The 27,571-nt window shown below is 44.6% G+C and overlaps 1 protein-coding gene across 1 annotated transcript in view; it reads left to right on the plus strand.

Annotated features, from left to right (window-relative positions):
* TBL1X (transducin beta like 1 X-linked) overlaps positions 1 to 27,571 on the plus strand; it is a 254,388-nt gene that overhangs the window by 183,321 nt on the left and 43,496 nt on the right. Inside the window, exons 4-5 of the mRNA XM_030806534.1 lie at positions 4,747 to 4,891; positions 5,416 to 5,523. Coding sequence (XP_030662394.1) covers positions 4,789 to 4,891; positions 5,416 to 5,523 — 211 coding nt within the window. The 5' untranslated portion in view covers positions 4,747 to 4,788. The remainder of the gene's footprint in view (positions 1 to 4,746; positions 4,892 to 5,415; positions 5,524 to 27,571) is intronic.

A 27,571-nucleotide genomic window follows, 5' to 3' on the forward strand; every position in this document is an offset into this window, starting at 1 on the left:
AGCAAAGCCCTGGGTGGGGGATCCATAATTTACCATCTTCCTGTGAAATTTAGTTCTGGTCTTGGAAAAAAGAGGAGGAGGAGGAATTTTTATTCCCAGCCTTGTGTGTGGTGAGGTTTGTCTGGAACAGTGGTTCTTGCAGAGGAATACTGGCCAGGTGACTCACTTGAGTCAAAAAACTGAGGAAGATCCATGAAAACAACCACCACCTTCAAGTGAGCTGCTTAGAGATAAGAGCAGCTAAACGCCGGGACACCCAGCTGATGCATGGTTTCTCTTGATTTGGGTGTGGTGAAGCCCACAGAGCTGAAGGGCATTAAATACGGCTGTTAGGGTTAGGAGTACATTCAGAGAATATTCTCATGGTTGTATCTAATAATCTAAGAATATATATGTAGATTCTACAATTTTTGGAATTAGGTTTTAAAAGAAAAATAATCATTTAAAAGCTAGCGAAGTAAGTGTTTGTTGGGGGAGAAAAGTTTCATCCAAATATTAAATCAGTCTTAAAAAATTAAAATATGTACTTGAGATGTAGCAGTCAGTCTTACCAAACAACATTACATCCCGGCTCGATTGCAGGCCATGGATAGTTTTTGTTTTGTTTTCTATGCTGCTTAGAAATCAAAAACCCTTTAGAAAGTTAACAGTGTATTGGGGAAAGCATTCCAATCCTTGGACCCTAACTTATACATTTAAAAACAATGAATCTGTGATCAGAAAGCAGAAAGCCAGAGCTGAAGCAGAAGTTTTTCAAGTTGGAAGAAAGAAAGATGCATAATGCAAATTAGAGGAATGGACAATTAAAAATGGCCCGTAATCCCCATCTCCACAGGATCTTATATTCTCATTCTCCATAGTCCTATACAAACACACGCACAGACACCTGTATTTATCACAGATGCTTCTGGGGTGGGGAATATTAACCAGGCTGCGTATACAGGTGTTTCATCTCCACGAATCAGGGTATCTGCTCTTATTTTGAGGCAAGATCTCACTCTGTCACCCAAGATCTCACTCCACTCACTGGAGCGCAGTGGCATAATCATGGCTCACTGCAGCCTCAGCCTCCTGGGCTCAAGCAAACCTCTTGCCTTAGCCTCCTGAGTAGCTGAGACCACAGGCATGTGCTACCACACTTGGCTAATTTTTTAAATTTGTTTGTAGAGACGGCATCTCCCTATGTTGCCAAGGCTGGCCTCTAACTCCTAAGCTCAAGCAATCCTCCCATCTCGGCCTCTTAGAGCGCTGGGATTACAGGCATGAGCCATTGCGCCCAGCTGGTACATTTTCAATGGTCAGGTCACCAAGCGGCGTCTGAGCCTGCACCAGTTGCCTTACTTTATAAATGGAGTTCATTTCAAACACAAAATGCTTATTTTTCCTCTAAAGAGCAGTGGTTCTCGGCCAGCTGCAGTTTTGCAATGTGGGACATTTGGCAACGTGTGCAGGCATTTTTGGTTGTCACCACTGCAAGGAGGTTGGGGGAGTCCAAGGATGCTGCGGAACATCATGCTGTGCCTGGAACAGGCTTGCTTTCCCCCCCTCCCCCCCACGAGAGTAAAAAAGGAAAGGAGCTAGGCATGGCAAACAAGAAGGGCAGCTGGGGTGTTTGCCAGGTCCTGCCAGACATAGTTTCCTCTCTGTGCCTCAGTTTCCTCATCTGTAACATGCAGAGATGAGATGAGATGCTTTCCAAGATTGGTCCTTTCCAGCTGCCCTCACTGGGAGGTGGCACCGTTCTCAGCCTCCCAGGCTGACTCGTCCTTTGTAATTCTCTTCCTTTCCACGGAACCCCAGATTCATGCCGGTCCCACTAGCCCTGTTGCCCTGTTCCTAAGCCTGTCCAGAAGTCATCCGGACTAAGTGAGGCTGAAGCTATAGCGCTCTGCTCTTCCTACCTTTTTAAGAAGTCTTACATTGTCAAACCTCAATTTTTCAAACACTCACTGGCTCACAGGAAAAAAAAAAATAAAAAGCAGCAATTGTGAAAATGTAATTGTTCAACTTCAGCTCATGCTCCAGATCAGTGATTTTCTCTTTTAGCCAAACTTCTTTATAATTATTTCCTTTATTTTTATAATAGATTCTTCAAAATTAATTTCAAAATTCCTTATCTACTGTCTTTCACAAATGTATGTATAGCCTAGAGAATTTTGGTAATAATTTTGTGATACATTTATATTGGGATTTGTAGCTACCAGCCCTTTTTTTTTTTTTTTTTTTTTTTTTTTTGAGAAAGGGTCTCACTTCCTTTGCCCAGGCTGGAGTGCAGTGGCGTGATCGCGGCTCACTGCAGCCTCGACTTCCCAGGCTCAGATGATTCTCCCACCTCAGTCTCCTGAGTAGCTGGGACTACAGGCGTGCACTACCACACTCAGCTGGTTTTTTCGTTTTTTTTGTTTGTTTGTTTTGTTTTGTTTTTGTAGAGACAGAGTTTTGCCGTGTTGCCCAGGCAGATCTCAAACTCCTGGGCTCAAGCGATCCGCCTGCCTTGGCCTCCCAAATTGCTGGGATGATAGGCGTGCGCCACTGTGCCCGGCCCAAGCCATTTTTTCAGTCCATTCTTTTTGCTCCTCGTAGCAACCAGCTTTCCATTGTTCAGTCACCAGAAGTTAATGATAGAAAACCAGAGATTTCCAGCTGTGCAAGATGTAGAGAAACCTAAACTCTATACATTTGCTATTGGCACTGTGTTGCCATGGTCACCGCAGCACTCAGCATCACCAAAGGCCTGCCCAGTGCTGCGACATTCTTTAGATAGATTTTTGTTGTTTTATTTTGTCTCCTTAAATAATATTTAATTTTTCATTAGGTCATGCTATGATTTCATAGCTTATTTTGCCTCTAATATTTTCTTCTGCATGCTGTCTTTAGAGAGACCTCTCCAGAGTTCAAGCACAAATCCTAGGACAGACTTGTATTTTGACTGTCAAATTTTCATTGCAGTATGTGCAAAAGTACAGAAATGTCACCAAATTAAGCAAAGAAGATAAGAATTTTTGAATGGCAAAGTTCTGGCAACTATAAAATAAAGTCTGTTAAGAGTGCAAAGTGAGAGGTGGAATGATGCCAGGGCAGCTGCGTTCATTATCTCTTGCTGGATAACAGACGACCACACGTTTAGCAGCTTGAAACAACACACGTTCATTCTCTCACCGTGGCTGCGGGTCACGGGTCCGGGCACAGCACAGCTGGGGCCAGTGCTCAGCGTCCTACAAGGCTTGGTCCAGGTGTCAGGCAGGCTGCGCTCTCCTTTAAGCTCAGGGATTTTCTTCCAAGCACAGGTTGTTGGTAGAATTCAGTTCCTGTGGCTGCAGGACTGAGACCCTCAGCTCCCTGCAGGCTGCCTGCCATTGCCTGGACAGATCATGCAGTGTGGTGTTAATAATCACAGGAGAGAAATGTGGTCAACCTTGCCATACAATGTAACCTAACCTAGGGAGTGGTGCCCCATCTCCTTGACATATTCTGGAAGCAAGTGACAGATCTTGCCCATACTCAAGGGTCGGGAGTATATACCAGGGCAGGACTTTCTGGGGGTAAGGTATGTCCCTGGCAATAACCATTACTTTGAATCCTCCTATTAAATGTAAAATATCTTCCAACTTGAACATATACTTTGTACCTTTCTCCCCCTAAACAAAGAAAAACTTAATCCTCATTCAACAATGAAAGTTTTGCTGCCTGTAAAGATACTTGAAAATGTGTGATATAGACACCGAAGACAGTTCCCAAACAGCCTAAAGATGTTTAGTGCTGGCTGTTTAGTGCTGGCCAGGCGCAGAGGCTCACGCCTGTAATCCCACCACTTTGGAAGTCTGAGGCAGGTGGATCGCTTGAGTTCAGAAGCTGAACACCAGCCTGGGTAACAGCAAAACCTTGTCTCTACAAAAAGAACCAAAAAATTAGCTGGGTGTGCTGATACCCACCTTTGGTCACAGCTACTCGGGAGGCTGAGGTGAGAGGATTGCTTGAGCCCGGGAGGTGGACATTGCAGTAAGCCCAGATCATGCCACTGCTCTCCAGCCTGGACAACACTACAAGACTCTGTCTCAAAAAAAAAAAAAAAGAAAGAAAAAAAGAGGCCAGGTGTGGTGGCTCACACCTGTAATCCCGGCACTGTGGGAGGCTGAGGCGGGCGGGTCACGAGGTCAGGAGATCAAGACCATCCTGGACAACATGGTGAAACCCCATCTCTACAAAAAATACAAAAATTAGCCGGGCATGGTGGCGGGCGCCTGTCGTCCCAGCTACTCGGGAGCCTGAGGCAAGAGAATCCCTTGAACCCAGGAGGTGGAGGATGCAGTGAGCTGAGATCGCACCACTGCACTCCAGCCTGGCAACAGAGCGAGACTCCGTCTCACAAGAAAAAAGATGTTTAGTGTTGGTGACATCATTGATGTTAGTTGCGGCCTTTCTGGGGCTGCCCAGCTGTTTGGAGTGAGCAGCTCTTACTGATGTATGAATTCTGGTTTGTTCATGGACAACAGAGTTCTTTCCTTGCTTGTTCCCTTTGGGCTGGTTTGCTCTTGTGTCTAACCGGGTGGTGTCTAAGAAAACCAGACTCTGTCTTGGCTGTCTCACGCAGAAGCCCCTGAACGTTTTACTACCCATCCTCCCTCCCCAGATTTCTGCCTGCCTTCTGGGCACCAGAAGTCTTAGCCAGACGGATGCAGCGGATTCTGTGGTGAAGCACAAATGACAGAGGTGCTCCCTGCCTTCTGTGTTCTGGTTTTCCACCAGGAGCCCTGGCCTCCTTGCAGAAACATCGAGGTGACATGTAGCATGACCGAGCTCGCTGGCGCCTCTTCATCGTGCTGCCACCGCCCTGCAGGAAGAGGGGCCATGCAGTCAGTCTTGCACCACTTTCAACGTTTGCGAGGGAGAGGTACTGCGGTTCCTCATGTGGCCAGGACCGTGTGGTCACTCTTTGGGGGTGTTGACATGGCCGCGGGTGTACTCGGTCACCTCTCCATGTGTCCAGAAAAGTGCTCAGTGTTGAATCCAGCCACGTCTGCCTGCGTGCACTGTAGGATTCCATTCCTGCCGCTTATGGGGCGCGCTGCGGATCCCTGCATGCACAGAGCTTTATTGAACGCAAAGTCAGTTGTTCGTTGTCGTGCTCTGTTGCCCCTGCTTCTGGCTTCGTTCATGTGGTTTTTGCTCAATTCTTCCCTGGCCTTAGGAAATAGGCCAACTCTTGTTTTTTTGGAAAACATTTCACCTGGGCATATTTTTATATCTATAATTATGGAATTTTTATGTAATCACATAATTATAAAATATAACACAATCAGATATTAATTACCTCCATGTGTATAATAGCATGGATATTACTTTCTTTAGTCATCTCAAAAAAAAAAAGAGAAAAATACAAGCAGTGTTTCAAAACTCTCTTCTCTTTTTGAACAGAGGGTGGTTCCCACTTCATCAACACCTCATCGCCGCGAGGTGAGGCTAAGATGAGCATAACCAGTGACGAGGTGAACTTTCTGGTGTATCGGTATCTCCAGGAGTCAGGTAAGAGGCTTGGTTTTCTGTCGGTAGGAAATTCATCTTCAGCATCTTACAAGCAGCAGGATCAACGCTTAATTCAAAACCAGGCTGTGGAAGAAGAAGAAGAAGAGCTAAGAAAGTTCTTAGTGCTGATGGGGAGAAGAGAAGGTTCTGGAGCTGTGCCATCCCCGGGTGGAAAGAGGGAATGTGTTCTTTCTTCCCTTGACACTTCTGTGCAGATGAATCAGGCGGGAATCAAGAGCGGTTGTGGTGAATGTGGAAAGGACAGAAGCAGTGCGGGGCTCTTGGCCTCCATCTCGGCAAGGGCGTGCAGGAGCTGGTGTGTGTGTTTGAACCTCTTCGATTTTGCTCCAGAGATTTATTCAGCTCCCCAGCCTCCCCTACTCCCCGCCCCCCAAATGGCCTGCTAGGCAATTTGCTAAAACTTAGGAATCGTCCTAGCATCTTCCAACATTTTTGATACCACTGAGACATTACTTTATGGTTAGTAAGCGAACAGCCAATCACATGTGTTCGTTGTTGACAAAACAGACCTTGAGCTGAGCAGCCGCCCTCCTCCGCCAGCAGGGAAGTAGCGGGAGGAAGCCACGGAGCCCAAGGGCTTGGCTTCTGGCTTTTGGCCTGGGTTCGCGGGATCCCTCCAACAAGTCATTTGGTTTCTAGAGTGAAAACCTATTTACATTTTAAAACTTAGGAGATGTGTAATTTAAGACCTACAAAACGACGTTGGTGAAAAACGTCCTGATAAACCCACCTACCCGTTCAACTTAAGAAACAAACCTCTCAGGTGCATTGGAAACCCCGCCCATGTTTGCCTCCCTGCCTTCCTCGATGATAATGACCCTGGTGGACTTGCTGTTTGTTGTCTCCACGTGTTTGCTACACACAGTTTTCCTAAGCAACATACAGTGCAGGTGGATTCGTTTCCTAGGGCTGCTATAACAACGTACCGCAAACTGGGGTGGCTTAAAAAGAAATGTTGTCTCCTAGTTCCTGAGGACAGAAGTCCAAGATGAAGGTGTAGGCAGGTCGGTTCCTTCTGAGGGGAAGTCTCTCCTGTGCCCCTGCCTGGCTCCTGGGGCCTTGCTGCAGTCTTTGGACTCCTTGGCTCGTAGGCACATCACCCGCATCTCTATGTTCAGATTTGTCCACATTTCCCCGTGGTAAAGACAGATTGGATTCGGAATTTACCCGCCTCCAAGACAACCTCATTTTAGCTATTGTTTTTGAATACAGCAATAATTACATCTGCAGTGACCCTGTTTCTAAATAGTGTCACATTCTGAGGTGCGCTGTTGGTGAGCACTGCAACCTGTGAATTTGTGGAGGAGGGGGCACACTTCAACTCATAACAGTTGGTTTGGGATTTTAAGTTGGGTTTTAAGCTTCGTGCCCTTGATACCAGATTGTATATATTCTGGAACTTGATTATTTGAAGAGGAAACCCCAGTTCCTAGGCCCCCTCCTCCCAGAGATGCATGTATTCGATTTGAGGGAAAACCAATCTACTATCCTCTAGGCGTGGGTTCTCTCACAGCTGGCCTGGTAGGGTAGGATGTAGGAATTGGAGCCACGCAGAATGGCTCGAGCTCTGATCCTCGAACAAGTCTGAGTGAGGCCTGTTCATTTGAGCCTGGGTTTCCTTGCCCAGGCAAATGTGCTCAAATACGTCAGGCACGTAGCACATTGTAAGTGCGTGCCTTCCCCATCCAAGCCTGGGTCTCTGTCCCTTGCGCTCCCAGCTAGTGTTATTCGTGGAAAGTACACATTCTTTCTGCATATATATTAGATGCCTGTGATTGGCTGTTGCCAGAACATAGATAGTATAAGAAATTGGTATACAAAACAAAATATGTACTGCCTCACTCTGGAAATCAGGGAAATGATAACCGCTCTGCTAATACCTCAACCTCGGCTCTTAGAGGAGCACAGGTGGTCTCCTGCCTCAGAGCCCAGAGCTTTCCAGAGGTGTCTGCAAATGGAAATCCACGTACCAAACCCTGCTTCCTTGTCGACTTGTGGCATGGAATTTGAGATTCTTTCCATCTGGCAACACCTCTGCACAAGGACACGATGAAGGCCAAAGAGACTCACAGCTCTTGTGTAAACAAGTCCCAGGCTGGAACTGTCGGGTGTGAAGGACCACGTGCTCCGTAACCTGGAGACAGAGCCGTGCTGCTGGCTGGTCCCCAGGGCCACGGAGCATGAGCTTTGCTGGCTTCTTGAAATAAACACAGAAACCCCCATCCCTCCCCAGAAAGGTCGGCTTCCTTATTCAGTGTTTGTTTATGAAGCTTCTGTAACCAGGCAGCTGAGAGGGAGAGTCGGAGCACAACAATGCATAGACCTTGGCAAATGTCAACTTTGTGTAACATCTGTGAGCTCCATTCCTGATTCATCAGTGTCACTGAAGTATAATAACACTTCTTAGGCAGAGTTGATATTGGAGAGAGAGACTATTGCACTTTCTTCAGCTCACTGTGTGCATTGTGGGACTTTTTAGAGCACCCTACAAGGTTGTATTCAGAGGAAGAAGGGAGCAAAGAAATACCTAATGTTGAAGTGTTCATTCTGGGGTTATTTTCTGTGTTTGTCTCAAGTCCTAAAGTTTTGGTTAGGTCAATAGTAGTCATTGAGCCCCCGTCAAGAAAGCACACCCTCTCAGCCTATCGCTGTCTCCCTTCTACCTTAAATAAAAAGGAAAACGTTTCCCTGATCATGCTTCCTCCTCCAGCACCTGTACTCTCATTCCTGCACCCCACCAAACTCATTAAAAACAGGTTCTGCATCTCAGAAGATGATTCATTCCTCAGCTCCCTCCACTCTGGCTTTCTCCACTAGTAGTTGTCGGTAAATTCTGGGTTCCCAGATCCAGTGATCTTACTGCAACTGGCATTCCTCCTTCCCTGGTCATCCTTCCTTACCTGTGTGTGGCAGGAAGCGGGTGGGGGGTGGGCAGTGAGGCAGGGAGTAGGTGTTTCCCTGCAGTGCAGCAGGACAGCTGCTTCCCTGGAAGGTCTGCTTAGAACACTCAACCCCACCTTCCAGGTGCAGTGACGGACAAGTTTTCCAGAGTCACCAAGCATGTGGCCTGAGCCCTGCTTCTTTGCTCTGGACCCAGCAGACCAGGTGCCGCTCCTGTCCATCCGTTCATCTCCTTCACCAGTGTCTCTCTTCCTCCCCTCTGCCAGTACGCATGGTGTCAGTTAGGATGTATTAGACTGCAAGGAGGAATCTTCAGTGGAGCACTGATGGCCTCATACAGCAAGGGAAGCAGGGTGTTGAAGAAGGATCCAAAACACATCTCTTCAAACTCGGGAAAGAACCTCAAAAACAGATGTGTTTTGTTCCTCTGCCTGCAACAGGCAGAAGTCAGGTCATCCGGCTTTTAGCAAACCACATATATTTCCCTACCTGTGTGGATTAGTGGATTTTCATTGTTGCCCTTGTTACTTGTCCAAAGCAAGGGCTTTGCCCATCAGAAGCACTCAATAGATGTTACCCACAGGTGACATCTCATAGCAGCAGACTCTTGGCAGTCTGAAAGAGGAAACTGGTTAAAGCAAGAATGTTAAGTAGTAGGGAACTTTTGCATTACCAAGCTCTAGTGCCAAAATGGATTTGTTGGTTTTTGCATGAATTCAGCAGTCTGGCTTTGACGGGTGATATGGTTTGGCCATATCTCATCTTGAATTGTAGCTCCCGTAATTCCCACGTGTCACGGGGAGGGACCCAGTGGGAAGTAAATGAATCATGGGAGCAGGTTTTCCCATGCTGTTCTCGTGATAAGTGAATAGGTCTCACGAGACCTGATGGTCGTATAAAGGGGAGTTCCCTTGCACACCTTCTCTTTCCTGCAGCCATGTAAGATGTGACTTTGCTCCTCATTCACCTTCTGCCATGATTGTGAGGCCTCCCCAGCCATGTGGAACTGTGAGTCCATTAAACCTCTTTCCTTTGTAAATTACACAGTCTCAGGTATGTTTGTATTAGCAGCATGAGAATGGACTAATACAATGTGTGAGTCCATTGGTTTCTGTCTTACAGGATCCATTGCCTGGTCACTTGTGCTATCTGGGCAGTTTTTAAGAATCACATGGTGGCCATGTGCCTTTCCCATGAGCTCATGTTACCATCCCAGGAGGAGAGAAGCAAGGGAGCGAGCCCCTATAAATGTGCACAGCCTGCACCTGCTGTAGTAAGCAGCTCCCCCAAATGCTGGGGGAATCGTGAGTTGTTTTCCCCCACATATTTCTGAATACAGCAAGGGAAGTGGAAGTCCATTTTCCACTTAGTATGGAAAGAGAGAAAATTTGGCAAGTGAGTCCCTGTAAACATATTATTTCCTCTGGGACTTCATCCCAAAATCCAAACTATAAAGAAAACATGTTCTCCCAGACCCACATTTTTGGCATAAATTAAATAATTCACAGGAACTTGCAAAACGGTATGAGGAATACAGGGGGACAGAACCACAGATTCAAACTGTATTTAACTGAGAAAGAACTGCCTGCAAGATAATTGGGTGATAGATTCGGGGGAAATGGAGGTACTATGAAAAATTATTTTTTGAGACTCACTCACGCTGAGGGTCTCACTCTGTTGCCCAGGCTGGAGTGCAGTGGCATGATCACGGCTTACTGCTGCCTCTACCTCCCAAGCTCAAGTGATCCTCCCACCTTAGCCGCCCGAGCAGCTGGGACTATAGGCTTGTGCCACAAGAGATTATGCCCATCTAATTTCTTATTTTCTGTTATATTTTATTTGTAGAGACAAGGTCTCACTATGTTGCCCAATCTGGTCTCAAACTCCTGGGTTCAAGAGATCCTCCCACCCTGGCCTCGTAAAGTGCTGGGATTACAGGCATGAGCCACTGCATCACCTGGCCAAAAATATTTTTTAAAGAAGTAGAAGATAACTGTCTGAAAAGGAAAGAAGGAAGGAATGTGCGGAGCTGGCTTGAGCGTAATCAACACACAGAACAGTTCTGTCACCCTCAAAATTGCTTTATGTCCCTTTGTACTCAGCTCCTCTTCCACCCCCACCCTGCCCCTGGCAACCACCACTGCTCTGTCCCTAGAGTTTTGCCTTGCAGGAATGGCATAGAGATGGCATCACATATTGTGTAGTCCTGAGAGTGTGACGTCTTTCACTCAACCTCATGCATTTGAGATTCATGCATGCTGTTGTGTGCACCAGCCATTCATTCTTGAATAGCCAAGTGGTGTTCCATTTTGAATGCTGTTTCCACGATTTGTTTATGCATCCTCTTGTGGAGGGACATTTGCGTTCTTTCCAGGTTTTGGTGATTCCAACATAAAGCTACAAAAAAGATTTTCATACAGGTCATTTGTGTGAACGTAGGTTTTCATTTCTCTTGGGTAAATATCTAGGAGTGGGGTTTCTGGGTCGTGTGATAAGTGTAGGTTTCACTTTATCAGAAACCAGTGCATTCTTTTCCATCTAAGGCAGAGGCAGGACACATCGTAAACATGAGTGGTTTTATAGAGATGAGTTGAGTCACAGAGCTCCTCTGCCTGTCGCACAAGGCATATTGGAAAGTATGTAAAGGGACGTTAACCCTGGCGTATATATCTGCAGGACACTCATGAAGTGTGATTCCTCCTTTGAGGATTTGCAGCTAGCCTTCTGGACTAATTTCATGAACCTGTCAGGGTCACAGTTTCCATGGGCAGACATGAATGTAGCCCAGGTCGGCTGAATGACAGAGTGTCCTTGTTTGCATACCTTCCCCTCCTTAAGCAGTGCCGTTGGTCTAACCTTCTGCTTAAAAATAGAAAACTCTATACAGCCTCGTCAGCCCTCCGGTGGATAAGCCCAGGCATCTGGGCAAGGCAAAGGCCAGGCTTCCAGATAGCAGGATTCCGCAGGCTGGGCCCTGTGGCGGCCACAAAAGCTCTCTGTGCATTTGCCCACATACCCATGGTATCAAAGTCATCGAAAACCCAGCGAAGTATTTCCCTACCTGGAGCTTTGTGACTGACGTCCCCACACCACCAGGAACAGGCAGACAAGTAATAAAAACCATGTGATGATGGTGGTGGCGACAGTACTGAAGAAACACAAGTAGAAATGGAATTTCACTAGCGTTGTGTCTGGCACAGGGATGTTACCAAGTGCTGTGTCCGTGATGGCAGTAATTTTAAAGACTGTAGCTACTAAAAGGAGCTTGTCATCATAATAAATGGTAAAAATTCACTTCTCACCCACGCTGAATTCCCAGAGTGAGGAACTTCTGGCTTAGCTGTAAAGATTTAAAGACCCTAGAGGATGGTTGAAATCTCCTTATTCAGTGGAACTTATGTTCTGATTTGCCCTGATTTGTAGCTGAGAGGCCAAGTTATTATACATTTTTCTTGCCTCCATGAATGTCACCAAACATGGGTTATTCAGAGTGAGAGTATCACTAGTTATCAAAAGTGAGCATCTACACTCTGGGCACTCTTGTTTTCCTAAAGAGCCCATTTCTGCACACAGGACTAGCTGGGTAGAAGTGGGCATGCTGCTTTTGTTTACGTAACGTATATATGGCTCTGTGTTACATGTCAGCCTTGTTCATAAGGAGGATAGTTGCTATGGTCCCAATGTTTCTGTTCCCCCAAATTCCTATGTTGAAATCCTAACCCCCAAGGGGATAGTATTGGGGGTGGGGCCTTTAGGAGATGATGAAGTCATGAGGAGAGCTCCTTCGCCCCTTCTACCATGTGGGAACACAGTGAGAAGGCGCCATCTATGAACCGGGAAGCGGGTTCTCACCCGACACCCAGTCTGCCACGTGTTGATCATGGACTCCCAGCCTCCAGAACTGTGAGACACACATGTTGTTTATAAGCCACTTACTCTATGTATTTTGGTAGAGCAGCCCCAACAGAGTAAGATAATAGTGAAATCGTACATCCACATGCCCAGAGTTTCAGGGTTGTGAATATAACTTAGTGACATTTGTCGTTCATTTCGTGAAGCTTCCATGCCAAGATAATCATTAATAAGAAAGACTTCTACCCAGTGTGGAGGCCCACACCTGTAATCCCAGCACTTGGGGAGGTTGAGGTGGGTGGATTGCTTTCAGCCCAGGAGTTCAAGACCAACCTGGGCAATAAATACAAAAATTAGCCGGGTATGGTGGTTCATACCTGTAGTCCCAACTACTCAGGAGGCTGAGACAGGAGGATTGCCTGAGCCTGGGAGGTCAAGGCTGCGGTGAACCATAATTGTGCTATTGCACTCCAGACTGGGTGACAGAGTGAGACCCTGTCTAAAAAAAAAAAAGAAAGAGTCTTGCTGGGTGACACACTTCACCTGCAGTGCTTCTCTCTGGTGGCGATGCCATTCAGGTGAGTTAGCCTAAGAGGAGTGCATGGAAGAGTGAGTGAGACCTCAGCGGCCTCCTCTTTCCACAACAAACCCAAGCACAGAGATAAATGTGCTGAGCGCCCAACACACAGTGAGTTTAAACCGTCCAAAAAGAGTACCTGGCAGATGACCCAGCAAGTTCACAGCGGGTAAGCTGGCGTGGGTCTTGGTTAGAGTGAGGTGGAGCGGAGGGGAAGGTTCCCTGTTCTTCAACACTTTCTACAGAAACATGAGACTGAGGGTGAAGTGGTCCCCTCTGAAAAAGCAGCAGGTGGCTTCTGGGGGCCTGATGCTGAGGGATGGGTTTTAGCTCATGCCCTGTAGAAGAGAACACTGTTCAAAGCCAACCAGTCTGGATCCAAGAGGGGTCCTGGGAGCTTCAGTCTGTCCATGAAAGAAGCACTTCCCTGAGGCTTCCCTGTGTTCCAATGCCCTTCATATCCTAGGCCTCTGAGCAGCGTGCTGTCAGTCGAGTGGGATTCGTCATCCTCAAGTTTCTGCCGGAGTGGAGGCCAGGCTGTGTGCTGGGCTGATCTCCTCCTGTTGCATCTGTGAGCGGCTGTTGTGAGGACGGTGGCTTGAGAGAGCTGAACAGAAAGACATGCCCCCTCCTTCCAAGACTGACCTCACACTTTAGGGGAGCAGTACAGTGTCCTTTAGTAAACCTCAGCAGAAGCAACCCAGATGTCCATTGACAGAGGAAATTCCATCAACAGAACGTGTCCATCCATACAGCGGAATATCATGACTCAGCTTTGAAAAGGAAGGAAATTCCGACACAGGCTCCAATACAGATGACACTTGAAGACATTATGCCAAGTGAAATTAGCCAATCACGAAAGGCAAATACTGTAGGATTCCACTTAGAAGGGATACCTTGAGGAGTCTAATCCAAAAAGACAGGCAGTGGAAGGGTGGTTGCTGGGGGATGGGGAGAAGCAGGGGATGTGGAGTTGCTATTTAATGGGTACAGTTTCCATTTTGCAAAATGAATAAAGTTCTGGGGATGGCTGATGGTGATGGTTGCACAGTAGTGTGAATGCACCTAATGCCACTGAACTGTGCACTTAAAAGTGGTTAAGATGGAGGCCAGCGTGGGAGGATCACTGGAGGCCAGGAGTTCAAGACAAGCTTGGACAACATAGCAAGACCCTGTCTCAACAACAAAAAATTTCAAAAATTAGCTGGGCATGGCTCACACCTGCAGTCCCCGCTACTCAGAAGGCTGAGGTGGGGGGATCACTTGAGCCTGGGAGGTGAAGGCTGCAGTGAGTTATGATCACACCATTGCATTCCAGCCTGGACAAAAGAGTGAGACCCTATCTCTTAAAGAAATTTTTTAAAAAATGGTTAGCATGATATACTTTATGTTATATATATTTTACCACGATTTTAGGAGGAGGTCATGGTATTATAGGTGAGAAGTTCCATGTGTAGATTGTTTTCAGAGTTTAGAAAATTAGTCTCAAAGGGAAGAGAGAACCACCTGTATTCACAGTAATACTAATATTATGAATACTACATGATAAGGGCTTTTTCATAGTCCTATATCAGTGTTTGGGGCAAATCCCTGGCACAGCTAGTATCATTTGTAAGCTACATTGGTGTCTGACAAAATCTGGTTATTTAAAAAATTAAACAGAAGATAATGGCTTATTTATAATAGCAATATCCTGGACATATGGCCAGTGTCCATCAGTGGGCGTAGTTGAAGCAAGCTGTGGCATGTCTGTGCTGTGGAGCACCGCTCAGCTGTGAAAAGGAAGGAGTTGTGGGTAGGCACAGCAAGCTGGAGGAACCCCCAGAGAAATGTGCCGAGTAGAACAGGCCACGTCAGAAGATTGCAGACTGGGCCAGGTGCAGTGGCTCATGCCTGTAAATCCCAGCACTTTAGGAGGCCTAGGTGGGCAGATCACTTGAGATCAGGAGTTCGAGACCAGCCTGGCCAATATGGCGAAACCCCATCTCTACTAAAAATACAAAAAAATTAGCCAGGCATGGTGGCACATGCCAGTAGTCCCAGCTACTCTGGAGGCTGAGGCAGGAGAAACGCTGGAACCCAGGAGGTGGAGGTTGCTGTGAGCCGAAATTGCACAACTGCACTCCAGCCTGGGTGACAGAGCGAGATTCTGTCTCAAAAAACAAAAGAAGAAGATTGCAGACTATATGGTTCCATTTATAGGACCTGCTTAAAGTGCTGAAAATATACAGGTGGACACCGGATCAGTGGCTGCTACGGATCTAGAGTAGAGATGGGAGCACGTGCGTAGAAAGGATGGTTATAGGAGAGTTCTTTTGTGTTGATGGAAGAGTTTGGTACCTTGACGAGACACAGTTCCACAGATCTACACGTAGGATCAAACTGCATAGATTATACATACACAACCAGTGAATGCAGTGCAGAAAGGATGACGATAGTTTGTGTTCCAGTGAGCACTTCCGTCCTGCCTCCTACTTAGTGGTGTTGATGCTCTTCGACAGTAGTGTAAGATGCCAAGATGGGAGGAGACAGGATGAAAGGTGCACAGCACTTCACTAGTTTTGCAGTTTCCCCTGAGTCCTTAGTAATTGCAGAATTATTTAATTGTAAAAAAGACTATACCAAAAATGTAATTCAATGTTTCTATTGTCTGCAAAGCTTTGTGTGTGTGATAGGCGGTGGTCCATAATGCAAAGGCAGCCAAGACATTTTGATTATATTTCGCAGGTCATTAGCCATATTGCAGGCCTAGGGCTGGGTGGGGGTACTCTCTTGTGTAATGGATTCGAGCGGCAGCCCTATTAGCTGAGAAATGGATGGCCACACAGACACTGTGGGGCCATTGGAAACAGAAGAATCAGCTGGAAGCAAACAGCAGTTGTCATATGGACATTGCTTGAATGTTTGCAGACTGGGGACTGTGGTCTGTGGGTGGGCCTCATTTTTACTGGGGGAAAAAGTCGGTGCGTGGCTTCTTCCCTGCTCACTTACCAGTGAGTCTTAGAATGCTTTTACAACATCCACTTACAGCCTTCAGTGTGGAGGATTCTGTTAGATTTATGTGTTCAGCCTGAGAGAGGTGGGCAGATTTGAGGGTCTTAACTTCTGAAGATGTTGTGAATGGCCACAACATATAATGCATTAACTCAACATTTTCGGCCCATTCATTGAGATCAGGGTTTCTTGGCCTTGGCACTATTGACAGTGGGGGCTGGATCGTTCTTCATCTTCGGGGGACTGTCCCGAATACTACAGGATGTTCAGCAGCATCCCTAACATTTGCCCACTCTCTATTACAATGGAGAGAGTGTGGGCAGACATTTGTCAAATGTGCCCTGGTGGGTAAAATCAACGTCAGTTAAGAACCACTGATTCATATCCTTTAGTTGTAGGATTTTTTTTTCCTTCCTACTGGTTTTTCTTGGGAAATGGAGTTTTAATGGCATTCTGATTTCTTTGCCCTTCATCTTATGTTCTCCTTGGGCTTCATTTTGATTCCCTCACCTGCAGAACTCAAATAGACGTTCACGGCAAGCAAAATGCAGTCCTTGTTATTATTAAAATTTTGCAGGTATTTTTTCCCTTGAGGAAGGAGAAAGTCTGCCAAAAGCATTCTCTGGCAGATAATAAAATAATTGAGAGTAGCAGACTTTCCATTGGATTTTTCTTTTTTGGCTTGGCTCCTGGTGAGTAAGTTAGTTAACCAGGAAAAGGGTGTTACTGAAACTGCCTTTGCAAATATTGTAACGGAAGAAATTATGACAGTGAGAGAAATCTGACATGGCTGACTCCATCTTGTCTCTAGCCTCACAGACTGGCTGTCTTTGCTCATTCCTGGTTAAAATCAACTTAATTAAAAACTGATATCCAAGTTATATATATATATATAAAAGGCCTTGGTGCTTTTTCGCTTCTTGGATCTTGTTTGTTTAAGAAAAATTTTTCTTTGTTTTTCTTCTCAGTCAGCTGAATTATTTCCCCAGTCTGTTTTCTTGCCACTCTTGATGCCCACATGAGAGGACCTAAAGTAATTTCTGACAGCCCGGAACTCCTTGGGAAAAACACAGAAAGTGTCACATACCCTGTTTTGAGAAAAACCTACGTTTTCCTCATGGAACCCCAGGAATTGAAGGAGGCTAGATCCCTCTCAAAATCTAAGGCTCTGCTCTGTGTTACCTGATGTATTTTTTTTTTTTTTTTTTTTTTGAGACGGAGTCTTGTTCTGTTGCCCAGGCTGGAGTGCAGTGGCACAATCTTGGCTCACTGCAAGCTCTGCCTCCCCGGGTTCACGCCATTCTCCTGCCTCAGCCTCCTGAGTAGCTGGGACTACAGGCACCCGCCACCATGCCTGGTTAATTTTTTTGTATTTTTAGTAGAGACGGGGTTTCACCAGATTAGCCAGGATGGTCTCGATCTCCTGACCTCATGATCCGCCCTCCTCGGCCTCCCAAAGTGCTGGGATTACAGGCTTGAGCCACCGCACCCGGCCTACCTGATATATTTTGACTTTGGGAGGTATCAGAAATTACTTTGCAGAAAGAAGAGCTTTTAGCTTGTGTGTGTAATAACTAGGTAGGAAATATACTTTAAGGGATGGCTAATGGCAATTATGGAAGGATACTCAGCTCTTTGCACTTTTGGATTAGAGAAGCATGCTCTCAGCCACCTAGAAGGTATGGAAATATTTCTACCCCACACTGAGAGATGAGACTCCTTTGGGGGATGGGCTGATTGGCTTTGGATTGCCTTGCAGTGGAATGCAGGGTAAAAGCATTGCACTCTTTTCTCCCATTGCATTCCCCTCTTTTTGGGGATCCAAGATGTCGTATAAAAATGGGACCCTTAATTTGGGGGATCTGTTTTTGCCTTCCAGCTCTGCCTGCTTATTAGGCCCTAGAAACTGCATGCTTTCCTGGCTCTGTTCCTATAAGGGCTCCACCCTGAAGCCAGTAATCCAATTAAGAAACTTAAAAATTGGCAGATAAAAAATCTTATAACTACCGGATCCCCTTCTGTCTGTGTATTTATATGTGTTGTGTGTGTGATGTTTATATAAAACATGTTAATGTTCCTATTAGTTGACTTTTAAAGAAAAAAAGTGCTAAAAAAGATTGTCAGAAAAATAGAAACATTAATGCGTTTAGGTCACGTGACTCTAATCTTTGAAAAATAAAGGCAATTTAAAATACTATTGGTAAAGTAAAATAAAATGTCTTCAACGTTTATACATTTGGTCTAAATTAGTCAGGTCAGATACTGTTTGCTAGATGCTTTAAGCTCATAAACTGCTTCTGTGATTTTTAATAATTGTTTGACTTGTCTGTTTTACAGCCATTGGATTCTAGATAAGGCCTGGGGACACGTGGAATTAGCCAGGTGCCCTAGCTGGGCTGGGAAGAGTCAGACATTGTCTGCAGCTCCGTCTTTGTTCTGGGCTCTATAATCTGATACATGGTTAAAATTGCTTACCTATCAGGTATTACACCGCAAATTAAAGCTACTGAGAATTAACATTGTAATGTACTGGAGAAACAATTTTACCTATAAGGTATACAAGGAAAATAGAATGTATTTTTGGTAAAATGTTATAAGAAGGTATGGAAATACGGTTTTTGTTAAAGGGAAGGTACTGTTGTCTAGTTCAGGGGGTTTTAAGGATCATCTTAACCTAAAAGAGCGATAAGACAAAACTGCAAGTTTAAACAAGCGGGAGGATCACAAGGGCAGGAGATGGAGACCATCCTGGCTAACATGGTGAAACCTCGCCTCTACTAAAAATACAAAAATGAGCTGGGCGTGGTGGTGGGCGCCTGTAGTTCCAGCTACTCGGGAGGCTGAGGCAGGAGAATGGCGTGAACCCGGGAGGAGGAGCTTGCAGTGAGCCGAGATAGGCCACTGCACTCCAGCCTGGGTGACAGCGAGACTCCGTCCCCCACCCCCCCCAAAAAAAAAACAAACAGAAAAACAAGCTATAAAGGCTTTGTGAAGGAATGAGGAATGAAGGATTGATCTTGTAAAGGAAGTTCTGTGTGTATGAGGCAGTTGGCTAAGATTTGAAGGAGATTATTTCAGTTTTTGGTAAATTAAACATTAAAATAAAAGCACACTGATACAGGGCTCAAATCTGGGCCCATGTGTCTGAATAATGGTTTTCTTAGGAAATTAATCAGCTGTTTAACAGAAAATTATAAAGGGTTTTAAAGGGTTTTTGAAAATTTTACCTTATGGTCAATTGAATTAAGATTATATAGCTTTGTTTATAAGGTTTTATTAAGAATTGGGTTTAACATTAATAGTACACAAATGCAAAGGTGAAACTTTGCTTTTTCTTTTAAACAAGATTTTCATGTAATATTAAGGGATACGAAAGGTTTTTGTTTGCCCCTTCGAGTAAATGGCAGGGAAAAGGGAGCGGGGAAAGGAAAGAGACAGATTCCGCTGGCTTCATGCCGTCTTCATTGGGTCCTGTTGTTTGGAAAGCTGAGGCGCCTATCAAAGTAAAGATTTTTTCCTTCGTAAAATTTTTGAGTTACCATTTTGGCTAAATGAATGACTTTAGGTATGGTGGCCTGGGATTCTATTTTGTGATATCTAATGTTTTAAACCTTTGATATTTGACAAACTTGCCAAGATCAAATTCTAGGTTATGTTTTTAAAAAAAATTAGGACACCTAAAGTCCAAAAGAGATACATTTGGCTTATTTGATATTAAAACCATGCAGGAAGCATTGTCAAATATAAAATGGTGTTTAACTTTCTTTGGGTTATATTCATATAAATATGTTGTCAGTATGTGTTACAAACCTGTGTAAGATTCCTATAATTCTGATGTTTCCGTGTATGTTATCATTAATAATTATAATTGTTATGTTAAATTGTTGTGTGTCACAGAGATGACCAGAATTCCTTGTTGATTGCATCTTTATGGCTGTCCTGAGACTTCTGTCATCCATAGACAATTATTGTCTTGTGTTGCTCTTTTTCAGAAGGCAGTTGTTATATTCAGCTGTAGGACTCTGACAGGTACTCTTGAATGCGGGTCTCTGATAAGTTTAGAAATTGTGCCATTGGAATAGGAAAAAAAAAAAACCCAAACTTTTGGGACTCGTGGAGAGCTGATACGTTAAACATTGCTAATCCCTTTGTTATTCAGAATCAAGAAAATGTTTCCTTTTGAGCTGTTTACCACTTTTAGCAATTCAATAAGACAAACTTGTGCAAAATTTACTGTGAGCAACATTTGGAGCATGTTGCTTTTTCTCTACCTGATTTCTGCAGAATTTATAGAGACTATTTGAGTATTCTCAACTTATGGCAGTATAGTTATTTGCATAAGTGCAGTAAGAATCTGTTCTCTTTTGTAACAGAACAGAATTAGAAACACTGGTTATTTTACCAAGGCTTTGACTGGAATGGCATGCATTCAAATATAAACAGACTGCTTTAAGGAATCAAAGTTGACTTACAGAGCCAACAAAAGCCCCTCAGGAAAACACCTCATACCTTGTGCGGTTTCTGTACAGGGTTCCTGACCTGTGGTAAGTAAAGAATGTCATTTTCTGGCAGGCCTAGGGAGCCCCAAGTTATCTTGAGACCTTGGGTGGAGGAAAGAGCCTATTATGGTAAATAATTCTTCTTGCTGCACTTTATACAAATAATCAGTCCAAGCATAATAAGACTAAGACTTATTTTGCAAGTAAATTTGTCTTACTATGATTTGTCTTTAATAAAAATGGGGACTAGAGAGAGAAAAATTATGTTTCAAAAAACTATGAACTTCTTGAGTTTTCATTATTTTCTGTTAACCCTTAATTCTTTGTGGGCGCCAAGTCCCCAAACTAATGTTTTCAAATTTTTCTTCCACTTTTGTAACTCGGACTCAGTAAAATGCTACTACCTTGTTCCTAAGGCCCTGCAAGCTGAAGCTTATTCCTCGTAATATAGGCGACAAAAATGTTTCAGATTTTCACTGCCTTCCTCATCTATAACAAAAGAGGCCTAACCCGCCTGCATTGCCACCTCCTGATATGGGAAACAGCTGTTTAATTAAACGTCTAGTCTCAGGACTAGGAAACTGACCTAAAAAGAATATGGGATCATATATGTAAATGTGTTCTTCCCTGTCCATCCCAATTCATCTGTCTAACAACCACTCTGTGCCCAAATCTCTCTGCCAGCCGCCCCATGTCTGACTGGTTCTCAGAGATGTTCCCCTGGGTCCCTCAGAGCTTTAGGTCAAGTCTACAAAGGCTTTGGAAGCTAGGACTTCCAGTCTTTATCCTAGTACCTTATAGTTCACTGTTCACTTAAATGCTGTGCCAAAACTACAGATGACCATACTAATGCCTTTGTCATGCAAGCCTTGAAACCCCAACCAGGCACATGTGAGTACATGCAGACAGCTGCAGAGGGGTTCCACTCCTTTTCCCTTGGGGTCTACAGCTACACCCACTATGCCCACTGTCAGCAGGAAGAAGTTGGAGCAGTCATCTCTTCTTTTTCCATCTTCATAGCCCACACCTTAAGAATAAGGTGTTATAAAACCCAAAGGGAGGGATTGAAACCACCTTTGCAAAAATTATAACTGAGAACATGTTGACAGTGAGAGGAAACTGACGTGGCTGACTGTCTTGCTTCTAGCTCACAGGTTGACTGTCTTTGCTCATTCCTGGCCAAGCTAACTTGGGGGAAAAATTTAGTTTATAGTTTCAATGATAATAGTCCTTCCCCAAAACTGAATGTTGTAAAACTAATGAAAGGCCACCAAATTAGGATGAGAGGGGCTTGAATTCTAAATAATTTACCATTATGCCATTATGCCATAATAATTTGCCGTTATGCCAGCAGTCAAGATTTGCATCTTCCCCAGTTACTCTTGAAGATAACATCACTGTTGCAGAACCTAAGATTGGCCTTTGAGATGTCTTTTCAGGTGTTTGCATTTCTGACAACCAGATTGCCCCACTTGGACCTGCGAACAACTGGTCCTGTGCACCCCCCTGCACTGAGGAATGACTCAGCATAAGAGGACAGCTACAATTCCCTATGATTTCATCTCCAACCCAACCAGTCAGGATGCTCCCTACCCTACCCGCCTGCCCACCAAACTATCTTTAAAAACCCTAATCTCTAAGCCTTCGGAGAGGCTGATTTGAGTACTAATAAAACTCCAGTCTCCCGTACAGCCGGCTCTGCATGAATTAAACTCTTTATTACAATTCCCCTGTCTTGATAAATCAGCTCTGTCTAGGCAGCAGGCAAGGGGAATCCATTGGGTGGTTACATTACTCTTAATATTTGTGAATAATTGCATCTACAAAAATGATTAAGTGGCTTTGCCCACTGTAATCCTAGCAGCTGACAAATTACTCTGTAGACTGCACTGTGTTTCCTAGGGCCGTGGAATGCCTTCTTATGCAAGACACGTTTCCATGGATTCAGGAAATCATTTTAATGGTTCAGCTATCTTAATTTAAACAAAAGTTCAGGGCTTATTGTTCAGCTGAGTCTCTAAAAATATTTTTTGACTGCAGAGGCTCTTTTACATTGCTAATGTGTATCCCTGTTTAAAAAAAGAATCTTTATGAAACAGTGAAGGCCAGCATTTCTTTGAGGTATTGGCAGTCTTTGCTTTAGGAATAATAAAGGAAAACATTAGTTTCATCAAATAATAAAATAAGGAAGACCTGAATAAAATGTCCACATTAGTAGAGGATGAAAGTACCCTGAAACTCTACAAAGCCGTAATGTCTCATGCCTTGATGCGATCTCATTAAGTGAGAACAGCACGTTTTGCTGGTGTGTTGGGACCCCCAAGACCACCCTCAGGCCCAGTGGTTTGCTGGAAGGGCTCACAGGACTCAGTACCTGCCACACTTAACGGTTTATTACAATGAAATGATACAGATGAAAATCAGCAAGGGGAAAAGGCACAAGGCACGAAGTCCAGGTGAAACTAGGCACAACCTTGTAGGTGGCCACCCCCAGTGGAGTTACAGAGAGGCTCTTAATTCTCCCAGGAGAAAATATGATTGGACATGCGGGGGAGAGTGGCCAGCCGGGGAAGCTCACCTGAACCTTGGCGCTCAGGGTTTTTATTTGGGGGCCATTCCTATGGGCATGCGGCCCATGCCGAGGGGTTCAGAAGGAAAACAGGAGAATACAAGACTATCCACACCACTTCAGGCCCAGGCCACATGGAAGTCTGGGTGAGGTTCTGTGTCTGTCGTTTGTGCATTTATGCATATGTTAGATGTCAATGATAAAAACTAACTTCTACGAATATGTAGGAGTGGGTAAGTAGCTGGAGAACGTGATACCCAGGCCTTTCATATAGAAAAGAATAGCACATCACCCTGGCCAGCTGTGTGGCATGAACAATTGATCCTCCTCCGCCAAGTATGTCCATTCTCCCTTTGCTAAATATAGTGGTGTAGGTTTGCAGAGCCTCTGCTCACATGGGAGGTTATGAAGGGGCTAATTGTTCAATTACCAACCCTGTCATAACCGTGCTAGTTGCAAACAAACTGTTTGAAAAGACTGTTTTGCTAAACTGTTCTCTTGGTGTGATTATAACCACTTATAGTAGCAAAATGCAGGAATCCAGAAGTTCTTACATTCCAGATGTTCATAACCATTTCACTCTCCTGGTTCCAGTGCAATTTCAGTTGTACGATCTTTTCTAAGTTTATTGTTCTAAATTAAGACTTGCCATTCTTATACTCATTAATTTGTTACAGGGAGAAAAAGCAATTAGAATGAAAATCAGTTGATTATTTATAAATTACAGTTGTTTAAGTATACATCTTGTTCAGTGTAGTCAAAAATTCTCCATTGGTATTGACACCCACAGAAAAGGTTAGATTCTGTTGAAGATGCACATAAGCCTTAAATTTCACTTCCTACTTTAAAAATTGGTGACGACTTGAAAATGTCTAAGAGAGTCCACATTTCCTGTTTTAGATAAGATGAAATAGCCACTCACCAAGGTGCCTGTCTTCCGAGTTTATTCACTGTTACATTCAAGACTTGCCTGCTCTGAAATTCTAATGTGACCTTAAAAGTGTCCAGCATTGATATGTTTTATGCCAAATTCCATTCCCTTTCTTGCTTTCCAGACCGAATAGCAAGCGAGTTGTCTGGACCGCCAGACACAACACCGTCCCTCTTCCCTGAAGTCTCTGTATATCCCTTCGCTGGTGCCTCCTTCTCCGTTCACTTCTCAACTACTACTGTCCCCAAGATGATGTTCTTTTTACCTTCCCACATCTGTGCCTGTAGTAATATGCCACTCCCTTCCTCTTCAAGTCTGAGTCCCATCCCCAGTCTCTCTGCTGATCCCCCCAAGTCTGAGTGTCCACTCCCAATCTCTCCAGTGACTCCTCCCCTCCAAGTCATGGTGTGTATCCCCAACTTCTCCATTGCCATCCATACTGGTATTTTGAATGACACTTCACGGGCACTCTTGAGTGTAATCCCACACTTGGTACCATCACCATTTCCCTACCATGGTCTGTCCACTCCAAAGATAAGCTTCCTCTACCCTATGATTATGTCACTCTTTGCCTTAGTCCATTCGAGCTGCTATGACAAAATACCATAAACAACAGAGATTTTTTTCTCACATTTCTGCAGGCTGGGAGTCCAACATCAAGGCGTGGGAGATTCAGTGTCTGGTGGGGACCCGCTTCCTGGTTCATAGACGGCGCCTTTTCGCTGTGTCCTCACATGGTAGAAGAGGCAAGGGAGCTCTCTGGGTCTCTTGTATAAGGACACTCATCCCATTCATGAGGGCTCCACCCTCATCGCCTCCCAAAGGCCCCACCTCCTAATGCCATCCTCTTGGGGGTCAGATTTCAATATATGAATTTAGAAGGGCGGAGAGAAGCATTCAGAATTAGCACTGTTTAGTAGAAAAACATGAGGATTGTGTTCAAACATTTTTTTCCATATTATCTTTCCTACTGCCTCCTTGTCTTCAGTTCCCTCCCCACCACCTGGCACCCAGATATCCCACCCTTGTCAGTGTTAACCTCTGTCCCCCCATCACTGCTTTGTTGTAGTAACAATATCTCACATTTATCAAGCACTTGCTGTGTGCCAGGCATGATTCTAAATATTGACAGTTGAAACTGTTTATTCCTACCAATCCCTAGGAAGTAGAAACAGCTCCATCCTCATTTACAGATGAGAAACCCGAGGTACTGAGAAGGTCCTGGCCTACCCAAGTCACTTCAAGGAGGTCATACAGCTGGGATTCAGAACATCATCCATCTGGCTTTGCAATCTTTCTCATTTTTTCATTTATTCAACATTCATTGAAAATAATGTAATAAAAGTTATATATATATATCTACATATAGATACATACATATATATATATATAGCTATCATGTACTACATGATGCTTTCAAATACAGTCGGCCCTCTATATCCACAGGTTCCCCATCCACAAATTCAACCAACTGTAGATCAAAAATAAATTGGGGGCTAGTCGCCGTGGCTCACGCCTGTAATCCCAGCACTTTGGGAGGCCGAGGTGGGTGGATCACCTGAGGTCAGGAGTTTGAGACCAGCCTGTCCAACGTAGTGAAACCCCATCTCTACTAAAACTACAAAATTAGCTGGGCATAGTGGCACATGCCTGTAATCCCAGTTACTTGGGAGGCTGAGGCAGGATAATCACTTGAACCTGGGAGGCAGAGGTTGCAGTGAGCCGAGATCGTGCCATTGCACTCCAGCCTGGGCAACGAGCGAAATTCTTTCTCAAAAATAATAATAAATTGGAAAAATAATACATTGGAAAAAACAAAAATAACAATACAACAATTAACATATTTTTAATTTTTTAAAAATGGCAGTTTTATTAGAGGAAGTATGAAAATATGAATTAAGGTTGCAATGAGCAGCACAGCAGAGAAGGGGCTGCCTGCCCTCCTCCCCCTGCCCCATATATATTTTGTGTGTGAGACAGGGTCTCACTGCGTTGCCCAGGCTGGAATGCAGTGGCATGATCTTGGCTCACTGCAGCCTCAACCTCCTGGGCTCAAGCAGTCCTCCCACCTCAGTCTCCCCAAGTAGCTGGGACCACAGGAATGTGCTACCACACCCAGCTAATTTTTTGTAGTTTTTATAGAGGCAGTGTTTCACCATGTTGCCCAGACTAGTCTCGAACTCCTGGGCTCAAGCGATTCACCCACCTTCGCCTCCAAAAGAGTGCTGGGATTACAAGTGAGAGTCACTGCGCCTGACCTATTTATTGCTTTTTAAAGACAGAGTCAGTCTCTCTTGCCCAGGCTGGAATGCAGTGGCACAGTCATGGCTCGCCTTAGCCTCAGCCTCCTGGGCACAAATGATTCTCCCACCTCAGCCCCCCCAGTAGCTGTGAGTGCAGGCACGTGCCACCACACTCAATTAATTATTTTTATTTTTTGTAAAGATGAGGTCTCATTTTGTTGCCCAGTCTGGTGTTGAACCCCTGGCTTCAAATGACCCTTCTACCTCGACCTCGCAAAGTGCTGGGATTACAGGCATAAGCCACCACACCCAGTGCCAATCTTAGTTCTTTGCTCGTTATCTGAATTTTCACAATATTTGCATATACCTGGAGTAATTTCTTAATATTTTTTTAAATTGAAACAGTTGCTTTTTATTAGATATACCAATACCTATTAATATACTAGTTTCACTTAGTTCTGTCGTTCGCATAACATATGTTCAAATAGCTATTAAATTTCAAACATTTGCTTTCACGCTACTTAAAATTGAGTACCGTCAGAAATGTGGAGGCCACCAGAGATCACTTGATGTCCAGGAATGCAGCAGTTGTCACCTTTTCTCCAGCAGCTCAAGAAAGGGCATACAGTGCCATCTGAGCCGGATTTGAATCAGAAGTTTTTAGGCAAAGGAAGAAGAGCACTTCAAGAAAAATAAAGAACAAAACCCGGCATTTTTGAGGAGAATGCGCCATCTTGGTGATGGGGACCTAGGACACATGATGGCAGGAAAGAGGAAAAGATGCTGGCAAGTAGGGTTAGTGGCACGTTAACACCAGCTGAGACATGGGAACCTGTCCAGTTAGAAGCCATTGATTCATTGTTGAAAGATAAAACTGGACGTAGTGTGAGTAAAGGATGACCTGCCTGCTTGGTGAAAAATTAGTAACCACAGAGGTGGCTGCCAAAACCAACCAGCAACCAGGGAAAATGCTTATAGTGTGTTAGGTAAAAGAGAAGAGGGATACAATATTCTGTGGCCATGATGGTTATACATAGAAATTAAGAGGCACAGGCCAGGCGCGGCAGCTCACGCCCAGCAAGTAATCCCAGCACTTTGGGAGGCCGAGGCAGGTGGATCACCTGAGGTCAGGAGTTCAAGACCAGCCTGGTTAACATGAAATGAAAACCCATTTCTACTAAAAATACAAAAATCACCTGGGCGTGGTGGCCTGCGCCTGTAATCCCAGCTACTCGAGAGGCTGAGGCAGGAGAATCACTTGAACTTGCGAGGTGGAGGTTGCAGTGAGGTGAGATCGTGCCATTGCACTCCAGCCTGGGTGACAAGAGTGAAACTCTGTCTCAAAAAAAAAGAAGAAGAAGAAAGTAATTAAGATACATAGAGAAAAGGGACTGGAAGAAATCCCCCAATGTGAGAACAGGAGTTGTGTTGATTGTTTAACAATGTGAGTTAATTTCTCCA

The sequence above is a fragment of the Nomascus leucogenys genome, chromosome X, assembly GCF_006542625.1.
Source record: "Nomascus leucogenys isolate Asia chromosome X, Asia_NLE_v1, whole genome shotgun sequence".
Classification (NCBI taxonomy): Eukaryota; Metazoa; Chordata; class Mammalia; order Primates; family Hylobatidae; genus Nomascus; species Nomascus leucogenys.